General features: G+C 38.2%; 1 protein-coding gene across 7 annotated transcripts in view; it reads right to left on the minus strand.

Annotated features, from left to right (window-relative positions):
• Positions 1-20,534, minus strand: part of MDN1 (midasin AAA ATPase 1) — a 105,458-nt gene extending 84,924 nt beyond the window's left edge. For 6 of the 7 annotated variants that reach the window (XM_054819683.1, XM_054819682.1, XM_054819681.1 and 3 more), the window contains exons 1-12: positions 20,279-20,517; positions 13,775-14,001; positions 12,930-13,154; positions 11,292-11,399; positions 11,020-11,212; positions 8,817-9,029; positions 7,426-7,557; positions 5,833-5,936; positions 4,024-4,138; positions 2,091-2,284; positions 821-902; positions 196-291 (exon numbers count right to left, since the gene is read on the minus strand). In XM_054819683.1, the coding sequence (XP_054675658.1) occupies positions 196-291; positions 821-902; positions 2,091-2,284; positions 4,024-4,138; positions 5,833-5,936; positions 7,426-7,557; positions 8,817-9,029; positions 11,020-11,212; positions 11,292-11,399; positions 12,930-13,154; positions 13,775-14,001; positions 20,279-20,377 (1,788 nt within the window). In that variant the 5' untranslated portion in view covers positions 20,378-20,517. Of the gene's footprint in view, positions 1-195; positions 292-820; positions 903-2,090; positions 2,285-4,023; positions 4,139-5,832; positions 5,937-7,425; positions 7,558-8,816; positions 9,030-11,019; positions 11,213-11,291; positions 11,400-12,929; positions 13,155-13,774; positions 14,002-20,278 lie in introns of all 7 variants that reach the window. The other variant, XM_054819679.1, reaches the window with a different exon arrangement.
• Between the last annotated feature and the right edge of the window lie 514 nt (positions 20,535-21,048).

Here is a 21,048-nt window from a genome sequence, read left to right on the forward strand (position 1 = left end):
ACACCCCAACAAAACCATAGCTGAAAATAAAATTGGAGAAAAGCGTAGATGCCAGGATAGTACAGAGAAAAAAAAGTGTTTGGGACAGATGAGTATAATTTTTAAGAAAAACAGCAGAACACATTTAATCACTAGAAAAATTGCAAGTTATAGAATACTACCAATAAATGTCATGTTAATTATAGCTCAACATACCTTTTTCTTAGAAATGTTTAGTTTAGTTCCAATAATTTTTGCTATTTTCTGTCTGCTCCCTTGGTTGGACAGCATAGCTGTGAAACAGTCCAATGCCTATCAAGGAGAAAACAAACCAACTTCTTCAATACAAATTTTGTATGATATGATCTGTCAAGCACCATCTTAATTTACATGAGCCTGAATCCAATCCATGGTAAATAAAATTATTTCACCGTCCACAGATTGAGTCAAACAATGGAGTTCAAAGGATGTAATAAGAACTTCTAAAACCTGGAATGTAAATTGATACATAGGAAAGAAGTCTCATATTACAAGAGAAAGGAAAGATCTTAAAACTTTTACTCTCAATCCCAGCTCATGTAATTCAAAATTATGTTACAGCGTGCTGTTTGCATGACAGTAGTGAGTCTGGATTGGCTCTCAGCACATTACTGCAAACAACCTTCCTAGTAGTAAGGAAAGCCTCCAATAGATAGATCACAAACATTCCAACTACAGTCCAATTGCTTTGGATAAAACTAAACGTAAATTCCCATCTCACATTCCAAAACAGAGTGTTTTAAGATTTGTGAGACAATGCTAGAATTTGGGCAAGCAATTTCTAGATCAAGTCCTACCGCACCTCCTGAAAAATATTCACTGCCATGGTTGAAGAATTACTGTCAAAGTTGTAAGCAATCCTGCTGCACCAATTCAGTAAGTCTCTGGAGGCAAAGAAAAAAAAAAATTGCTATAAACAAGCAAAAACACAAAGCACCTTCTTTCATATTCAGCTTTGGTCATTACGTCATCTTCCGGCAACTGCACATTTAGTTGTTGTGCAAGTTGTACACGGGAAGACACATATAAATAGGATGCTAAATTCTAATGAGCAGCTAAGTACAAAGACCAACAGTGTTGCTTTCAGATAGGTTACTTAGAAATAGATAATACATACTCCATTAAACCATAAATGAATTCTGAAATTGAAAAAAAAAAAAAAACCAGCAAACTTTTCATCCAGAAAGGGATAAAAACTCTTCAAAATTTTTTTCAAAATACTGATTTTCAAAATACTGATTTTCAAAATACTGATTTTCAAAATACTGATTTTCAAAATACTGATTTTCAAAATACTGATTTTCAAAATACTGATTTTCAAAATACTGATTCCTTTATCAACACCAAAATCTTCTGAAAGGCAAGAAAAGGAAACATCTAATTCTAAAAAAAACCTGCAGTTTTAAAATTAACGGCATTCTTATGCTTCACAAAAATATTGGGTACTACCCATACCTAGTATTTATTAATTCACAAAGCACTACTGGTTACAGAAATTCCATGAGTAGAACTGATATTTGTTATGAGAGAAAGAAATAATTGAACATCAAGCTGCATTTCATCGTAAAAAAAAATCTGAAGTTAATCATACACTACAGATCTGGTTATTTTCAGTCATCTGAAAGTTAGAATGCTGTGAGCATCTAGTACAAAATTATCTAGATAAGCATATATATTCAATTGCTGAAAATATCTTCTAGCTATTATGAGAACATTATACAGTACATTTCAGTTCTTAACTAGAACTGGTATTTTGCATTAAAATGAATTGAGAAGTAATCCATATGGCTTGACACCAACTCAGCACCACACATGACAAAACCTACACTTTTTCCTCAAAAAAGAGTATAGCAAACAGGAAGTCCTAAATAATTCAGGTCAAGATTTTTTAAAAGATACATTAATCATTATTTTAAAATGAAAAATGGATTTTCCCAGTTTTATGAAATTCCAGTTTAATTATTCAAACTTTTATCACTATTTTAAAAAAATAAGAAAAATAACAAAGATTAACCCTTCTATCTCTGCAGCTAGCTGACTAAAATTTCCTTCTAATAAACATATAAGACAACCTTAGAGATAGTTCTCGTCCTTCCAGATTGGGTTTCTTATTTTCTGAAATTGATTCTGATGAATCTTCTGGTATGTGTCTGGAGCCAGAAGCACTGTTTTCTGATGTCTGATACTTGTCTCCTGTAAGGTGAATGTAAATGTCTAGCAAGTGATCAGTTACAAGAGCAAGGTTGGGGTATCTCCTTTGAAGAACCTGAAAAAAAGAAGAAAAAAAAAATCAAAAAACAAATAAAAAATCTTTAGCACTGGAAGGAAACCACCAGGCCACCTCAAGTTTTTATAAGATACACTTTGATAGATACTCAAGCTAGCAAGCTGCACAAGATCACTCTCTTGGAATCTCTCATCTGAAGAACATAAAAGTTATTGTGACTTGTATGATATCCATTTGGATGCCAAAAGTGAATTTTGCTAACTCAACTCTACTCCAATTCATTTAATACATTTGTACAAATACCAACAGGAAGAACAAAAGGTACTTTCAACTCTAAACTCAAATCATGATCATGCAACTTTACAACTGATAACAAAAGTTCTTACCTCCTGTCCTCCTTTTTATGACTGATTTTTTTTGAGCATTCAAGTCGTCTATTCACTGTACTGACAAAGACACATTAAGGGGCTAATTTTTCTTCTGTAATTTCCTCTCCACTAAAGCTTGCCAATCAAAATTATTGCTTCACAAAATAAGCTTTTCACAGATACAGGCCAGGAATGCTGGTCCTACCCTGCCAGACTGACTTTTAAGATTAACCAGAAGAACACGAGTCTATTCTCAAGACAAGCAAGTGGGTGTTTTCTACCACTGTCTCTTCTACTACTACTACAGAATCCTACACAGTGTTTGATTTATATAATTTTGTGACTTGAGCTACAAAGTTACAAAAAAGAACAGAGAGAACCTAGTGGCAAGTGACATATTTAGCAGCAAAGCTTCCTTTTTTCTTAAGGTTTTGACAGCCAAGCTTTACTTGAATATTGGCCCTTTCTGGAGGTCATCTTCGACATCAGTTCAGCCAGATAGCGTTTTTTAATACTACAACTGTGAGCTCCCTAAAATTCCTGCCCATGTGGATCTGTTTGTAGTAGAAGCAGCTACAGCATGCAAGTACGTGTATCTCTAGCAAACTGTCTGCAGAGGCCTCCCCACACATCTAATTGCTTCCCCTCCAACAAAATCTACAAGCACGAAATTAAGTGCTCCTCTTGCCCCATTCCTAACAATTAGCTGACAAATGACAAAATGGAAAAAACCACACAGATATTTAAGGTCACCCATAACCATTCTGGCTGCTGAATGAGTCCCAAGGAGTGAATGACTCCTACAGAAAAAACTACCTTCTTCACACTAGAAAATTCAGACATTTCTTCTGCTAAAGACTATTCATCCCCTTTTCCCTTAGGCAAGGTTCTTTTAAAATCAGATTCTGTTCTGAGCTCTGTATGACAAGGAGACTCTCTAGAGAATTCTATTTTCATTTAAGCCCTGGGCTCCTTCAATTTTTTGAAGGACTACACAAAGCAAACATTCCCTAGAGATGCTAACAAAAGATGTCAATAGAAACAGTTATTTGTAATTCATAACTGACCAACTATTTTTCATCTCAGAGCTTAGAATTCAGGATTAGAGTAAGCTCATTTTTTTTCTTTTTCTCTGTTTTTAAATCTCTGTGGGCTATAAACTGGCAAACCAATTTGTTTCTTAGACCCATTCAAACCAAAACAGTGTTTGCCAAGGCAAGTTCCAGGCATCTTCGTCCAATTCACTTAAATTTTTCCTGACAAACTGCCCACTTACTTCAAAATTAGCAGGACAAATCTGAAATGATAAGGATGTATTGTGCAACTTGGAGATAAAAATAAGGATCAAATTTATTACCGAAAAGCATTACCTTTAATTGAAACAATTATTTTCATGCACACACGCCATACCTCCTTCAGTTCTCCTTTGCTCATGTTATCTAGATGTATTTTGGTCCAGTATTTGTCCAGAAGAGCAGCATGGCTGCTTTGCTGCCTGTACCAACCTCCACCACAACTGAATATCCTAAATCAAAATAACATGAAGAAACACAGCATATTGTGTCTTGCTGAAGAACTGAACATTTTCCGTGCATTCTTGTGCAAAGAGCATGTTTCATACTGCTGCTACAGTATAATGTGCATGCATAGATCACCCGCTGTTCATCACTGCACTGTCACATACCCTACCTTGCCTACCTCTGCTTTTCAAATTATCTGTTATCACAGTGTTTTTCCTCCTGTAGTGCAAAATCTCCTTGGAGATACTTACAGAAAGACAACTGACAATAAGTTAAGTCTATCAGAAGTGACATACAGAATCCTTTGTAAAGAGAGGAGCCTGACAGAAGTGGCCTGGGAAATATCTTCCACAAATCCTAAAGGATCTGTACTCTATTGCAGAGAGGCAGGAAAAGCATCTCCAGTCCCAGTCCCCTTCACAGTCTTTCCTGATTATTTTTCCTCATTCTTCAGGCTCACAGTCCTTTCCATCATATATTTTGTTCCCCTTTTTTTACCGTACAAATAACTATGCAGCCATGTGTTAGACCCACTGTGGAAGAAGCCTGGCACATACAAAGCACTAGATATCGGGTTTGTGGTTTGCTTGTTTTGTTGTGCTTTTATAAAAATAATATTCCATAGCTGGAAACTGCAACAGACTTATTGAATCTGGTCTAACTAGCCCAACAGAAACTACAATTTGCTGCTATACAAACTGTTGACCAAGTATATAAAAGAAGAAAATTGTAGGAGATGAGACAACCAAAAGAGAATTGGATCTAAAAGATGCAATTTCTGAAAAAATAGATCAGATAAAGAAAAGAACAAATTTATGGAAGGAAGACAAAAGCAGAAAAATGTATTAAAGGTTTTAAAGTAAACTACAAAATATTTGCAAACTACATAACTATTTCCCTTCTAGATATCCTAACCTTTAAAGCGGATAACAATATTATGTCAAAATATCTCCTTATATATTAAGACATCTGATACATGAGCCATTACTACAGTGAAACTGTCAGAGAGTGTACCTTAGATCTTTTATCTGGTTAGAAAACATTACAAACCTCTATACTGACATAAGACTTTCACAAATCAGATTTTCTTAAGAAAAAAAAAAAGATTCCTTCTATTTCTTTTTTCTTGATTCCCAAATAAAGCTATTTTATTTTATTATAGATGCAGGGTTCAGTTAAAATTATTCATGAAACTCTTAAAAAAAAATCTTCCACAGAACACATGTATACAACTGCTCAACGGGGTGGAATAAAAAACAAAACCCAGAAAATTAATTGCATTCAATAGTTGGACTACCAACTACCCCAAGACCAGCAAAACTAAGAAATATTTTACACAGGTGCTGTTAAAACTAGCAAGTCAAGACACCTTTTGACTATCAATCATAAACCTTCACGCAGTGATTGCTGAGACTGGTATTTTGTTTTGGTGAAAGGTTGGTTTTGTAGGGTTTCCCCCTGGCAAGTTTCATTCCTTCAGCCTTGTGGATGTGACCCTTGTGTACAGAGACTGGATTCACCCAGTAGTAATGTAAGGCTGCTCTAAAGTGAAAAAATTCCTTTCACAACTTCTATGGCTCCTATTGCTTGTTAATTGGGAATTGCTAAAATACTTCTGCCCAAGTACCTTGCATTTCCTGTCTTTGACTCAGAAACAGGATATCCATGCTCTTAACCTCATTTAACTTTACAAGCCTACCTCCTGGTCGCAAAAAACTGGAATCCCGATGCTACTTTTAAACAGTCACCACGACCAGGAATCAGCAACTCTTTTTTTTCCAAAAGAGGAATCAACACAGAGATCTGGAAAACAGAAGAAGATTTATAAGACAATTTATTTTTTTTTGTGAAACTGTAACAGATGGCACACCCATCCACATTCATTTCATACTCGAGATGCTAGAGCACTTCCACGGAGCACCACTACATTGCCAGCCACTGCCATTCCTGCAGAGATTGCGCTTCTAAGTGATGCTAACAGGAATTACAGAGTCCCCAGTAATTTTAATCAGCAGTGGAAGTCACAGGTGTAAAGTTTACCTATCTTCATTCTCCTGTATCCAGATTGATAAGATAATAGAAGTGACAGTCTTTACACTGCAAGTTTAAATCAAAACTATTTGCTTTGAATTATTAGACACTTTCACATCAGAAACCTTTATTTAATTCATCTGCCTGAACTAAGATGATCTGCATCTCAAGGATGTCATTCTCAAACATCAACATTTTCCAGGGTATACCCTGCTACCCCAGGAGAATTTAGTACCTAATTAAAGAATCTATCCTTCCATTCAGATAGACAGTAAAAATGGTGGAAGGAAAAAAGGGAGGTAGGACCACGACGATCCCTCAGCACAAAGGGAGGCAAGCATAGAGACATTTCTATGGAGAAAGGAGACAGGATGCCTGCAGGGAGGACCTGAAGAAAGGGAGAGAGGAATGCAGAATACTACTCATGGCATTCTTATGATGAGTGCAGTGAGCTGAGTCCACAGAAGCAAGTAAGTGTGTGACCCTCTGGCAGTGGAAAAAACTGTCTAGCGTATACAAGTAGTATTTCTTGGCTTTCTTATAAATTCCCTATATTTCAGAAGCCTAAAACCCAATAAACAAGCTGTCAGGTTATTTAGTCACACAAAGGATGTTTTACAGAACAGATATGAAAGAAAACAACTATCTGCAGAATGTCCAGCAGGCCTATACAGCAAAACATCTCTATGACATCATTCTTGCAGAAGACATGCTTTCAGCAGCCATTACTTCAAAAGAGAAGGACAACAGTCTAACTAGTCATTCTGGAGCTGAAAACAGGAAATCTGTTAAAAACCTATACTGCTTAATGTAACAATTTTAATATCCAAGCCAGAGGTAAGAGATGTATAAGGCAAAAAAACCCCCAAACTCCCCAAAAAACCACACAACAAAACACTAAAAAAACCCAAACCCCAAAAACTTATTAACAGCACCACTCTAATTCTGTGGGGTTTGGGGCCACATTTCTTTTCAAATATTAAAATGCGATTTAAAGGACACATAGCTCATTATCAGTGTCAATTCAAATCTTCAGAGTGAAATTTGGCATCAATGGCAGTGTCATTAACTACTCTAAAACAATGACAAAAACTAATGTGGTGTGCTAAAATGTGAACGAAGACAGGTTAATCCTTTCTAACTCCTTTTAAAGGGGCAGTATTTTCAGCATGCTGTTGCAGAACTCATGGTGATTAGACTCCAAAAATTGCTTGCATGGGCCTTAAAACCAGTACCTTAGAGTGAACATGAACCTACGTACCACATCCAGAGGAGCATAATCAATATCCTCCAGAAGTATCCAATGACCTTTGGTAACAGCTTGTGTCAAGGTTCCAGGTTGCCATACAAACTCCCCTGGTACGTCTGTACAACGATACATTCCAAGCAGCGTCTATGACAGAAACAATCGGTAAATTAGAGACCTGTTCATTACATCCCTTAAAGACTCAGAGTAAAAAAAACTTACAAAAATTACAGAAGTTGGTATACAAGTAACACTTACTTAGCCTCCACATTACTAAACAATACACCTGGTAATTTGTGCCCAGCATTATACTTTTTTTAATTAAGGGAAAAAAGTTTCACCCCTCCACATCTTTGACAAACTAACTGAAACACAGTAATTAAAATGAACCAGGCAATTGGAAGTGAATTCACAGAGTTGTGCTGCTATAAATTAACAAAAAATCAACAGTATAACATACAAAATTGTCTAAGGCAGCACCGAACTTTACATTTTTGAAAGGTCTGTGACTAAGCTAGTAAGAGCAATTATAAAACAAGTTATTGAAAGATACTACTTTACAGAGAAGCAACACTTTACTGGTTTTGTAACCTCCACATTTAAGCATTCCTTAATTAAGTTTACAGTTTCACTACTACATATTTTGTACCTTGAACTTTATCACTTTTTCTTAATAGGGTGGTCTCATTAATGTATATGAAAAATACTCTTGTGAAGAATAGTTGTGAGATGGTGAAATCAGCTTTTCCTCGCAAGTGAAAAAAAAAGTGCTTATGAATGCTGATAAAAACCTTCAGGTAGCACTTCTGGTAGATACTAACCACCTTGGAAAACTAAATATAAATTGAGCCAAACAACATAAATCAATTCAAGCTCAAAAGTTATACAAGCAAAACCAGAAGAATGTGAAATTATCTTCACCTCTGGTTTGATCTCTACAGGTAGAGCTTGATCACTATTACGTAAGTGCAAGTGTCCTCAACATCAAAGGATCTTACTTCATCTCACCTTCACCATAAAAAATGGTATCAAATTAAACATTAGCTCACTTAAACTGAAATAAAAGTGTCCATACAGCCTTCAGCACCAGCTTGAGTCATTTTAGAATCATTTTTTCCAATACAAATATTTTTTTTAATTAAAAAAATCAATAGGGCCCTTCCCCATAAAAAAACCCCTGGTAAAACATAATTCAAATGAAACAGAAACAGCACAATTATGCACATAATTTAAAACCTACTGAAGCTTAACTCTGATTTTTCTTCACATTCATCTATTCTTATCAATAGTAAGACCAATACTACAGAATTGGGGGTTGTGGGGTCTTTGGGTAAAGAGTTAAACATTATCTTATTAGAAAGTTAAATCTATGCTTTAAGTAAAAGTTACATCTGCTCATCAGTTACCTTACTATCAGTTTGATCCCCAAGTTGGACTTTCAAAATATGAGGAGGCTTTGCTCTTCCTGTAACAGCTGCTAAATGTTCAATTAATGAAGTTTTGCCACATCCTATTGGTCCTTCTAATAAAACAGGAGTCTGATATGCTACAGCAATAGCAAGGTTTTGAAGATTTGTAAAGGCAGATTCAACCAAAACAAAACAGTTGGTGTTATTTTCCTGTTCAAACATAAAATTTTAGTTACTACACTGAAATTGTTTTGTGGTTTTTTTTTTTTTTTTTTTTTTTTTTACAGGTTGTACAAACACAGAACAATTAGGAAAGTCACTCTGACAACTGGAAAATTTGGCCTGTAGATCTGTCAACACATATCAAATAAAATAAAAGATTCTAAGCCTGTATTTAATGACACATATTAAAACAGATTTCATCAAAAACCTATTATAGGTGAAACACTGAATAAAAGTATATGTACAATCTGTTCGCAAAGGAAGTTCATGCTAAGTCGTCAGTGCAGCCATAGTGACTATTCAATCATAACACATGTCAATCAAATACAATTTGCAATATAAGTGAAATTAAGTCATCAGAATAGATCCAAATCACAGGACAAATCAAACAGCAGTTAGATTCAGATGATCAAGTACGAATATTCAACTGTTGTATTTACTTCTTTCTGCACAGGCCAAACTATAATATCATTAAACTCAGTGCATCAAAAGAGGTAAATGCAGTTACATTTTTATTTTATTCAAAATGCAATGAACGTAGTTTACTGAATGGTAGCTAATTAATGCTACAGATACTCCCCAAATATTTTGACTCTCCTACAGTCACATAAATACATTAAATACTTATATACCAATATATGGCACAAAAATTAGTGCTCTTCTGCCAAAAGGCACAGAGAAAAGAAATCAGAGTACATACTGCACTGGAACAAGTAACTTGTATTTAAGTTTGATCTTCTTTTCAGAAACAGTTTCATGTACTTCTCTGGTAACAATGCTAGTTTTTAAGAGTACTTGCTTTCCCTCACAGATTGCTCCCACCTCTTCATCAGACCCCCTCAGCTGTAACTGGAACCTGCCCAGCATACCTGGAACTTCACTGTATACCAGATCAGTGAAATACCCGTGGCTATTAAAAAAATAAAAGCATGCCTTTTGGGGAAGTTCTCTCTCCCTCACAGACAAAGAGTATCCTTTCAGCAATCCAGTTTATAGCATGGCCTAGCTTCAGCACAGCTGCAGCAGCAATGACATTGGCATGGGAGCAAGAGTTTCCTTGAACAGCTCTACAGTTTCCTCTGCTGCAATGAATTTCAAACCACACCCTCAATCCTATTAAAAAAAAAAGCTAGAATACAGTAAATTCAACCACAGAAGTTGGGGGGACAGAAGGAGAATCTGGGAGGAAATTCCTCTTTCCCTGCTTCTGCTCAAGAAATTCTGAGTATTGATAGTCTTCATTCATTTCTTTGTCCTTCATTTGTGGATCAGTGTTGCAAAATTCAATAGACGTACTCAGCTAAGAGCTAAAACCGTACCTAAATGAGAAAACCAGTAAAGAATACTGGCTGCAACTACAAAGAAGAACCTGAACAGTTAAAGATGAACAGCATCTCAAGAGAAAAAAGGTAAATACTGTTTGCTCAAAAACATTTATGCCTTTAACGGTCTTCCTAAAACTATAAAGGCACTACATTCTGCATTACACTTTATTCAAGTGGAGAAAATAAGTTCTCGTTCACCTCCTCTCCCCTTTTTCTGCCTTCTAGAAGAGTACGTAGCACCCCTGGGTTCTTTTGTTTTAAGAGAACTAAGAATATGTTTGGAGAAAGGCTGTTTGTAAGATGCCTGTATAGCACAAAAAAAACCCCTACTTCATGCCGGTAAAAGCAACTGTGCTAGATCCTGGTTTTACTCAGCTATGGAATATCACCCTAACTTGGACTGGAGATACTACGTAAGGCTAAATATTCTTTTTTTAGTGTGTTTGTAAGAACTGCTAAGTGAAGACAGAACAAACAGCAGTATTATGCCTTCACTGCTTCATTCCACTGCAGTGCTTCTGTGCAGTGTCTATATTATGCAACACTAGCTTACAGCACACATCAAGAAAGCTAAAGATACACACATTACCCATAGTATCTCAATATCATTAAAGCAGGAAATAAAGGTACAGACTTAACCCTGGGTTACATACCTGCTCTTCAGAAACAAGCTGTAGTCTAGGCAGCACAATGCCACATACAGCTACTACATTTGCAGAGAGGTCTCCTGATACAATATGTCCTTGCGTATATTGCAGTTCTTTCTCCTTTTGCCAAAACGAGGAGTCCGGATTGGCCAAAACAAGGGCTTGTTCCACTTTCTGCAGCTGAGATTCTTCTAGTAGCCTGTGAAATCCACATTTATTAATTCAACTGAAAGCCGCCAACAAAACCAAATAGTGTTCAAGATTTTAAAAGTTCTTACTTTAGTCTAAAATGTATCAGCTCCTCAGGATTGAATATCTTCTTCAGGAAAGATAATTTATGCTCATCATTCATACATGTAACCAGAGCAAGACAGTTTGAAGTATACCTAAAAAAATATATTTAGAATAAAACATGTCAAAACACAGTCTTAAGAAATTTAGTTTGACAACTGTCAATTACAAACCAAAATATCAAGTTTGGAAAAAAGTGCAGAAAACTTTCTTCATAGAAATTATTTTAGTGTTATGCTTAAAATTCTTTAAGATTAGAATTGCTTTTCTCAGTTCTGAGATACTTCTCTATCATGGCATACTTTATCATTTATACACCAACTAGCTAACCTTTCTCTGAAGGATCGAACAATCAACAGAAATATACTAAAAGGAGAACACCTTCCCAAATAAGTGAAAGTAAACATACGAGCAATTAAAATCAGGTTTTCTTTGCCTGATTTTTTCCCTTCTCCTACCACTTCCCTTTCAAAATGGCTTTTTATATTTCATACTATTTCTAAAATAACCCTAACGCAATGAACTCAAGACTCAGTGCCAAAAGAACCCAACACTCCCAAGTCTTAACTTCATTACTACATAACACTCTCTCACAACAAAAGGATATTTAATACAAATCATAAAACACTTTTCATTTATTATACCACTGTTTTTACCTTCCAAGAACAAAGCTTTCAATGAGCTCGCTGGGGGAGAAGAAAAAAGTTGCCAAAAGAAGATTGATTCAGGACAAAATTTAAGAGTCAGCTCATTCACTTACTTAAGATTATTAGCTGAAGACCAGGTAAATCAATTCCAGTCAATGAATTAGAAATTCTACTTCTTTTTCTAACAGTATCTAAGTATATGTCACCCTGAAAAGCTTCACAAATGGCTGATAGACAACACTCTTGTTCCCACCTTTCCTAAATTATACACCTTATTTTAAAATTATGTGTTACTAAAATAAAACTGAATTTATGGTTTTTTTAGAAAAAGACAACTACTAAAGACCTTTTGTTAAATAAATAAAAGGCACTATCAATACTACTACTGACATAAATAAGGTAGTTCACGTGACTAGGCTGAAGCCTTGCAGACAGACACCTAACATAAAACATCTGAACAAACCCACATGCAAAGTCTGCAACAAAGCCAATTAGGAAGCGTAGCTTAAATAAACCAAGCTTTACAGTGAGTGAGATGTCTATATACAAGCAATAGAAAGAAATCCAACTCATTAATAGCATATCAATGCAAAATAGTATAATATATCATTGTAATGCAAGTTGGAGTGAGAGTAGATTCAATTCATCTCTACTTTTTTCTAGGATAACATGTTAGAATGCACACCAACAGGTTTACAGTAGAGGTGAAGTGATAAATTCACCATCTCCCATGAATCCAACTTGAGTAAAGTGATTTGAAAAGATACTCCAGACCATGGCTTTAAGCGTGATTAAGAGCTAGCCTAAGGTTCAGCCTGCGACAGATCGCTACAGCTTTCAAAAGATCAGGTAAGAAGCACACGTACAGATTCTTCTGGTATTATTTAAAGATTCTTTTCTACTTGCACGTGAACATTGTTAAATACAATTCAAGATACAGATACATCTTCCAATGAAGATTTGGGAAGTTTAACTTACCAACGGACTAAAGTGTCATGACTCCTTAGGAGTGGAATACACACACTCCAGTCCCACAATTCCCGGAAAACTGATTGCTCCTTTTGTAAAAATCTATAAGCTGCCTCCATGAGGTCCCGTAACTTCATTCGTCTGCGCCCGTATCGGACTGTGTTTGCATCTGAGCTCTCCAGGAAAAGCCTCTGGAAAACTGGTGATGTATTCTTAAAATATCTTAAAGCAAATCTTTAGAAGAAAGAGAGAGAAAGAGATGGAACACAGACATCTAAGCTAGAGAAAAAGAAAACAGCCACTAATAAAAGCATCAGGACAGAGGCCCCAAGACAGTAATTCACGGTATACTGAGAACTAAAGCCTATATTTAACTTTGTCCATATTTGAGAAAGACAACCACTTCAGGAATCAACTGACAAGATACTTTACCTTATTAGAAATCATTACTTAATTATCAAGGGGAAACAGTACTGCCTTTGGTGAAATCTCTTCAATTGCTCTTGTTTACTGAAAAAGTAATACTGATTCTTACTTACATAATTTTGTATTCTATTGGCCTACAGGTCTAATCTTAAATGCAGAGATTTTGGTTGTAAGCAACTTTTATACTAGCAGTTTTGCTTTCCTTTTGATTATTAAGGTGAAAGTCACATTCGATCTTATAACATAGTTTTAAATTAAATAAGCTGTGTTTAAACTCATGTTTTCTAAATCATTCTTTCAATTCAAAACACATTTGCTATTGTGGGAAACAATCTGAATTGTAACACCGCCTCTCATCACCAGGGAGTATATTCTTGTCAGTGTTCACCAAGTTCAAACATTGCACAAAGAGACATGACATTACTCACGGCAGAACATCAGGGTGGTCAGCAACCAGCTTGCTCATTGCTACACACAGCCTTTCATGCCGATCGTGGTTGATTTGGCCACCAGCTTTAATGGCTTCTGCATTTCTTTCCAACAAATCCAACAAGATTGGCCGAACTTGACGGCCAATCAACAGAGTACATTCTTTATCCAGTAATAACTGCGCTAATGTATCGAGGATGCATTGCCGATCCTGCTGAGTCCAAACCTAGAGGAATGGAAAGTAACAACAGGCTAAATGGAAAATGATTTGGACTTTTAATTTCAGAACTATTCATGCAGGATTCACAGTGAATTTTACAGGAACAAATCTTTCAAAAGACACAAGGGAATACTTACTTGACACAGCTTAATTATTAAAAAAATTTATTATTTTAAAAAATTGGGAAACAGAATGAGTGACATGTAGAATGACACACTAAATAGGAATTACAAAAGAGTCCCCAAATACTAAATTATATTTTACAGCTGAAAGATAAAGCAAATATTTTTTAATATTTTTTTCTTTTTAAAATGGGAAAATGTTGTAACAATTAATACATCTTTGTTAACAGAATTCCCACTGATCTCAACAGCTTGGTCTTATGAGAGCCACAAAACATTTAAGAATTCGAGTTCTAAATAAAGTTGCATCATGTTCACTATCTCTTCAAAAAAGCAGCATTCAATCAATCGTGATCACAGCCATATTTTTGATAGCAATTACAGCGAGCAATGCTCTTGACAAGAAGCAGCATGTATCTGCAGTTTTGAAGTTAAGATTTATTCTTTTCCTTTTTATATAAAAACCAGTTCTTCAGTGCAAAACAAAACATTAGGCTTTAGAATAGATGGAAAACATTCACATCTGCTAGGAAAAAGAGGAGAGAAAACCTGAAACACACCCCCACACACACCCACCCCCTCACACCCCCCCAACCTTCCTAACTTTGTTACTGAAGAACAACCACCCATTTCTTGTGTCTTATGTTTAAATTTCTCTGGTCTTTGAGCTCGTGCTATTATCCAAGCATCTCTCCACTTCCATAATGTTTAGTATATAATGCAGTATTAGTAGTTTTGATCTGTGAAAAATCAGGATTATGAATTTGCACTGTAGCAGTTTTGCTCTTAACTCTGATGCTCCACTCTCCCCTCCCTTGCTGAGTGGACCCTAATCCTATCAAGGAGATTTTATCTTTCTTGGCAAACAGTCTAAATACAGCTAGGCAAGGCAGCTTTCCAAACAAAACAAACACCTTCTAAACTCCTACAGAAATATTTTGTGATTCAGGTAGTCTTTCATTTTAGCAACATATGCAGCAATTTCTGCTTCTCCTAGACTTCTGTTACTCAGGTAAAACCTGCTCCTGCACCTGCAGATGGGATGTTTTCATTGTTACAAGATAAAACAGACTGCAGAGGTCCTACACATTGCCTCTGAAGGGTGACCTCCTATAGTTATACCACTGTCAACATCTTTCTAGAATACATGCATACTTGTTCAAGTTCCTTAAGTCTCCTTCTGAATTTGAGAAGACATTCATTCCTAAGAGCACGTAAGAAATCAGGGAAACCACAGTATATACACTACAAACATCAAATCCATCACATTAATTGCAAGCAGTTTCTTAGAGGCTTTGTGTTTATTTTTTATGAAACATGAGGTAAGCTTGTCTTCCTCTCATCTATCAGAGCAGCATCAAAAGTAATTTTTAAAATGCAGCTGAAGGTCTGCATTCATCACAGAGCAAGCAAGACACTGTTTATTACAGAGGATCAGATTTTGAGTGGCAAAATGATTGACAAGCTGTTCAAAGGCAGCATGGCACAAAAGAATTGGAGACAAAACTCCACTGTAAAAAATAAAAAGTACCTTCAGTTTCCAAATCAATTACATCTTTGGCTACCCAAACAAGGCACAACAGGGTGCTTAATTTATTAGCCAGAACTTTCAATATCAAACAAAGGGAACAGTTAACAATAAAATAGTAAATAAATAAGGTGACTGACTCAGTAAAATTCTGTAGCTACACAACTACTGTACAAGAAATCCATTCCATTAGCAATTCTGTGAGAGCAAGCAGTTTTTTAATCATCGTGTGTAGTACCCTTAGGACATATAAAACTGTTCAAAAATCATAGTAGCAACATTCTCATTCTACAAAGAGACCATCTGTTTGATTTCAGAGCCTTTCAGAGTCTAAATTAAAAATTTTAATGGAAGAGAAGAATACTGTCAGAGGCGGTTTTTAACTAAAGGCAGCTTTATGAAATACCCAACTTTCTCAATCAGTAGCAAAGGACTGCTGATCTCAAAGTGTTGAATTCTAGCATTCAAATCTGGGAAAGTAAATCTGCGCCCATGGTTCTAAACAACTGTTTTAAGAAAGCCTCACAAAAGACTGTCCCTCCAGCACAGATTATATACACACATTGTGTACTATTAATGAAAGAGATATTAAAAGCACAGCTAGGAGTGAGATCTGGAGTCAAACATGATCCCAGTTGCTCCTCTAGCAAGATGTTGCACACCTCCTTCCCTACTTGCACAGCACATTTACTCAGTGCTCACAAGGTACAGAACTCTTTATTAAGAGCCTGCTTAATCCAAACCCCAAGATTACTAAGAAAAAGGATTACAGCAAGGAACAATGTGGGCCCACGTGAAAACCATGTTTCTGATTGTGGGTCACAGGTATTTCCACAGAACATTACACCATACACAGATTTAACAGTGGTATACTTCTGAAGAGTGGGAGGGCATAAAGACCAAGCATGGGAAATCCTTCTTCCCCTCCAACACAGGGCCAGATGTTCTTGGCTCTGTTCCCTCACACAAGAGCTCTACCATCACATGACTGTGCAGCAATCAATTCGGCAAGATGATCCAAATTAATCCTTCTTCCAAAGTCTTCCACCGAGTGGGAAAGTTGAACGTATTTTCCACATCAACACATTCAGGATAACAGAAGCAACAGAAAAGTGTGGTTTGGCCTTAGAATAGGCAAAAAAGACAAGACAGTAGGACCACTCTTTTTGGCAGCTGTCCAGTTCAGTAAAATAAAGCAAAACATAAGCCTACACTTTTCTTTTAACCCACATACTTCAAGAAAAAAAAAATTTAAAAAGCAGGGAGATAAGCAGTTTCACAAGAACAAGATAGCTACAGCTACCTGCAGAACAAGCTAGAACTTCCTACACCTTCTCCAGCACATCGTATTTGATAGACTTGGACAGACAGCTCCTTCAAGGATAGGAAGAATGTTCTCTTTGACTTCGTGTCAGTGTATTAACATACTGTCTCCCTGTCATGGTTTAAGCCAGTCAGCAGCTTAAACAACCACACAACTGTTTGCTGACTTCCTCCCCACAACCCCCATGGGATGGAGGAGAGAATTGAAAAGGAGAGGAAAAAACAAAAAGACAGTTTAATTGGACAGAAAAAGAAGATAACAGAATATACAAAAACTGAGCTAATATACAGCACAATTTCTCACCACTCAAAGCCAATGCTCAGCTAGTTCCCAAGCTGCCCCACCTCCCAGCCAACCCCCCCAGTTATACACAGAGCATGACATCATATGGTATGGAATATATCTTTGGTCAGTTTGGGTCAGCTGTCCTGGCTGTGTCCCCTCCCAGCTTCTTGGGCATCCCCAGCCTCCTCTCTGGCAGGCCAGTATGAGAAGCTGAAAAGTCCTTGACTGCTTGGCAACAACTAAAAACATCAGTGTGTTATCAACATTATTCTCATCCTAAATCCAAAACACAGCACTATCCAGCTGCTAGGAAAAAAATTAACTCTATCCCCGCCAAAACCGGGACACTCCCAAAAAAATCACAGCTCTTCAAAAAACCAGAAGCAGAAGATGAGAATACACTCCAGAATGGAAGCAAAAGTGCAACATACCTTCCCTTATTTAAAATGCTACATGATGTGAAGCCTAATCAATCTTTCAAATAAAAAGCTGAAGTTATATCTTAGGGAAAAAAAAACCCAAAAAAAGTCTGCCTTAGTTGCCACGACATCAGAACGTTTTTCTGACAGCTAATGAGTAGCTGGGTGAACTTAGGACAGCTAGGTCACCTCTTTTTTTCCGGCATTTATTAAAAAAAAAAAAAAAGCAACATCAAATGCTAAGACTGAAGGGCTACAAATAAGAGCTTGGAGTTACTATTAAAACAACTTTCACTCCTACTGCGTGAAATGAAAGGCAAAATGAAGGATTCCAATCTAAAACACCAACAGAATAGGAGATCCAGAACGGCATCCTCGAGATGTCCAGTTCACTTATGATGGTTCTGTAGACTAAGTAGAGGAAATATGCAAAAGGGTCAGGTTTTTTGATTTATCTTTCCATATACATGCAGTGGCAGATGTGAAGGGCAGAAACAAATAAGGATATTTTTGCACTAAAGTTCCATTCCAGTAGCTTTTTAACCTCTACATTAGTGAATGTCTCTACTGAAATTACACCATCACAGGGAGCCAAAATACATGCATTTGTGCAATATCTGCTATTGGAATTCTACACAGGAAGACATTCTGTTTCAAACAGACCTTTGCTAACATACAGAACCAAAAGCACATTCCAGCAGTTTGTGGAGCCCTACTGCTTATATAGTTTGCTTAAATTATCAAAAAAATTAAAAGGCAGGAAACGAAGACTGGTTTAGAGAGCTTTTCATCCCATTTTCCTCATTAAGAACACAGAAATTTGCTGTACCTCTGCAGAATTAACGGCATGTAGATACTCTACAAAAAAGGGTCTATTTCTGTTACATACTGAAAGACAGGGAACAAGATCTTCCATCACCACATAAACAGTGCTTTACTATGAATTTCAAAAGACTTCCTTACTTAGCAGTTGTGGGCAAGTTCCATTCCATTACGGAATACTGCAGAAATAAGTCACCAGAAAGACATAGTGAAGCTGCAGAGCAAAAAGAGCTCCTGGTTTCCAGAATGCATGCTTCCTAAGTTACATACAAAGCAACTGGTAGGAAATCAGGCACAATGACTGGAGCCAGTGGTTGTTTAGTGGCAAGATAAGCCTAACAATATCCTATATCTGCAGCTTCCAAGCTTGGACATAACAATTCAGTTTTCAAAAGAACCTGTCATTGTTCATTAATGTGATGTTCCAGACTCTCTGTATATAAACACTCTTTAGTAATTTCCACCTAGCAAGACTTTTAAACCTGAAGTGTATCTCAAAACAGTCAACAGAAAGGAAAGGGCACAATCTCATTCCCAGTCTGAGATCTCGGTGACTCACTTCTAGTTCACCACTCCATCTGTCTGCTACATCACATATCCGCATCATCCCCATCTCTATTTCTCTACTGTTTCTTTCTCTTGAATAGCAGCTCTTCATCACTGCTTCCCATCAATTAGCATTGATTCTCCAACATCAGAATATACATTCATGTCAATTTTACTTTGATCCTATGATTTGTAGTGACAGAAGAAAAAGCCATCTGTCTACCAACAGAGAACCTTGACTACCAGTATGAAAGCTTTCCCCAACCATAACTAAGACACAGTAATTCAGACTGAAAGCAAGTAATAAAAAAAAATTACGATGATTTAGACTTTTCATCTTCAAACAACTGGGACACTTCCTAGAGACTCAAACAGAAATATGCATTTTGAGCCCCAAAGTATACATACAACTTGGGGGCTTCAAAAGCTCTATCATGAAAAGTATTAATAATATAACATCTAATGCACTGATATCCTGTTATTACATGCCTTCAAGTATTTCAGAGACAGAAATGAACTAGGTCTAAACTCCTAGAAGGCAGGTGTGCTTTTCACAGTTAAGGCAACCAAAGCATGAAACCAGTATAAATAGGAACACATTTCCAGTATCACTGTGATTAAGAAAGGAAGCAAACACTAGAAAATCCAGTCCTCTATCTTTTTACCCCACATGCTGTTTTAAGGCAGCTAAAGAAAACATGCAAATAGCATCAGGGTAACATGCTGCAACTAAGGGACTAGATACTGTCTCAATGCTTACTAACAACGTGCCATCTCTCGCTATCATGCTTTCACAGAATCACCTTAAGAAACGTGGAAGATACTCAAAATTTTAACTGCGGGGCAAAATCCCTCCTCAGGAGGAGCAACAGGAGGGGTACCAGGGGACAGGAGAGGACCCACCTCACTGGGCTCCACTCGCACAACCCTGAAGGGGGCGGGGAGGGGAAGAAACCGCAATAAGCACGCATAGAAAGACAGAGAAGGAGGAAAGTTGCTCCCGCAAAGCGACCCCACCGCCTCCACCGGCCGCCCGAGGACGAGGGAGCAGGAGGGGTCTCCAGGCGGCGCAGGCAGCAGACAAAGCTGCCGGGAGGAGATGGCAGCGCGGGGCGGGGGGGGGAAGGCAGCGCGGTGCGTTCCCTTCCCTCCTTGGCGGACCCCGAGACCCGCCCGGAGGAAAGAAGGAAAGGTGGACGCCCGGGGGCTACCGCCGAACCCCGCGCCACTCGCTTACCTGCTTCGCCAGGAACCTGCTCAGCTCCGCGCTGCTCTTCTCGTTCCTGCGCGCCACCAGCTGCAGCGGCTCCGCCAGGCGGAACCGCAGGTCCGCCATCCTCCGCCGCCGGAGCGCGGGCAGCGGCTGAGGAAAGCAGCGGCAGCGGGGAAAGGGCCGCGCGCCCAACCGCCGGCAGCACAGACCGCGCAGCACGTGGGGCACGGGACAGACGCGCAGCTCGGCACCGACTTCCGCTTCGCCGGTGCCGTCACCCAACTGCGACGTCGCAGACAAAGGGAAGGGCTTATAAGCCCCCGCCTCTCACCTGACGTCACCCGTGCTAAACTACAACTCCCAGCATGCACCGCGGCGCACGGCCGTCGGGGTCACTAGCGCCTACCGCATGCCGGGAGGTGTAGTCTTCCACAGGCCGCCCATTCCGCGGGGAACGGCTCCGTTCGAGAGCGGTGCCAATCTCTCCCACTTTCTCCCGGCGCTGGAAGGTCGCGTGTGCAGGGCTCGGTTCGCCGTATCCTGGCTCTGCCCGCTTCCTACGAAGTTCACTGCCATTGCTGCGGCAGGGGCCCCCTCCCTATTGCAGGCCTGGTCAGGAGCCACAAGGCAGGGCGGCCGCCCTTAAGCCCTTTAAATCTAGGTCATAGTATCAGTCGGAGAGTCCTGACCGAGGACGAGCGCGGGGGGTGACTAACCCAAACAGGCAGTTCAGGCTCGGGAGGAAGGCTGGCATCGCGTTACCACTTCCTCATCACCCTCCCCAACTCTCCTCG

Source organism: Grus americana, chromosome 3, assembly GCF_028858705.1.
Source record: "Grus americana isolate bGruAme1 chromosome 3, bGruAme1.mat, whole genome shotgun sequence".
Lineage (NCBI taxonomy): Eukaryota > Metazoa > Chordata > Aves > Gruiformes > Gruidae > Grus > Grus americana.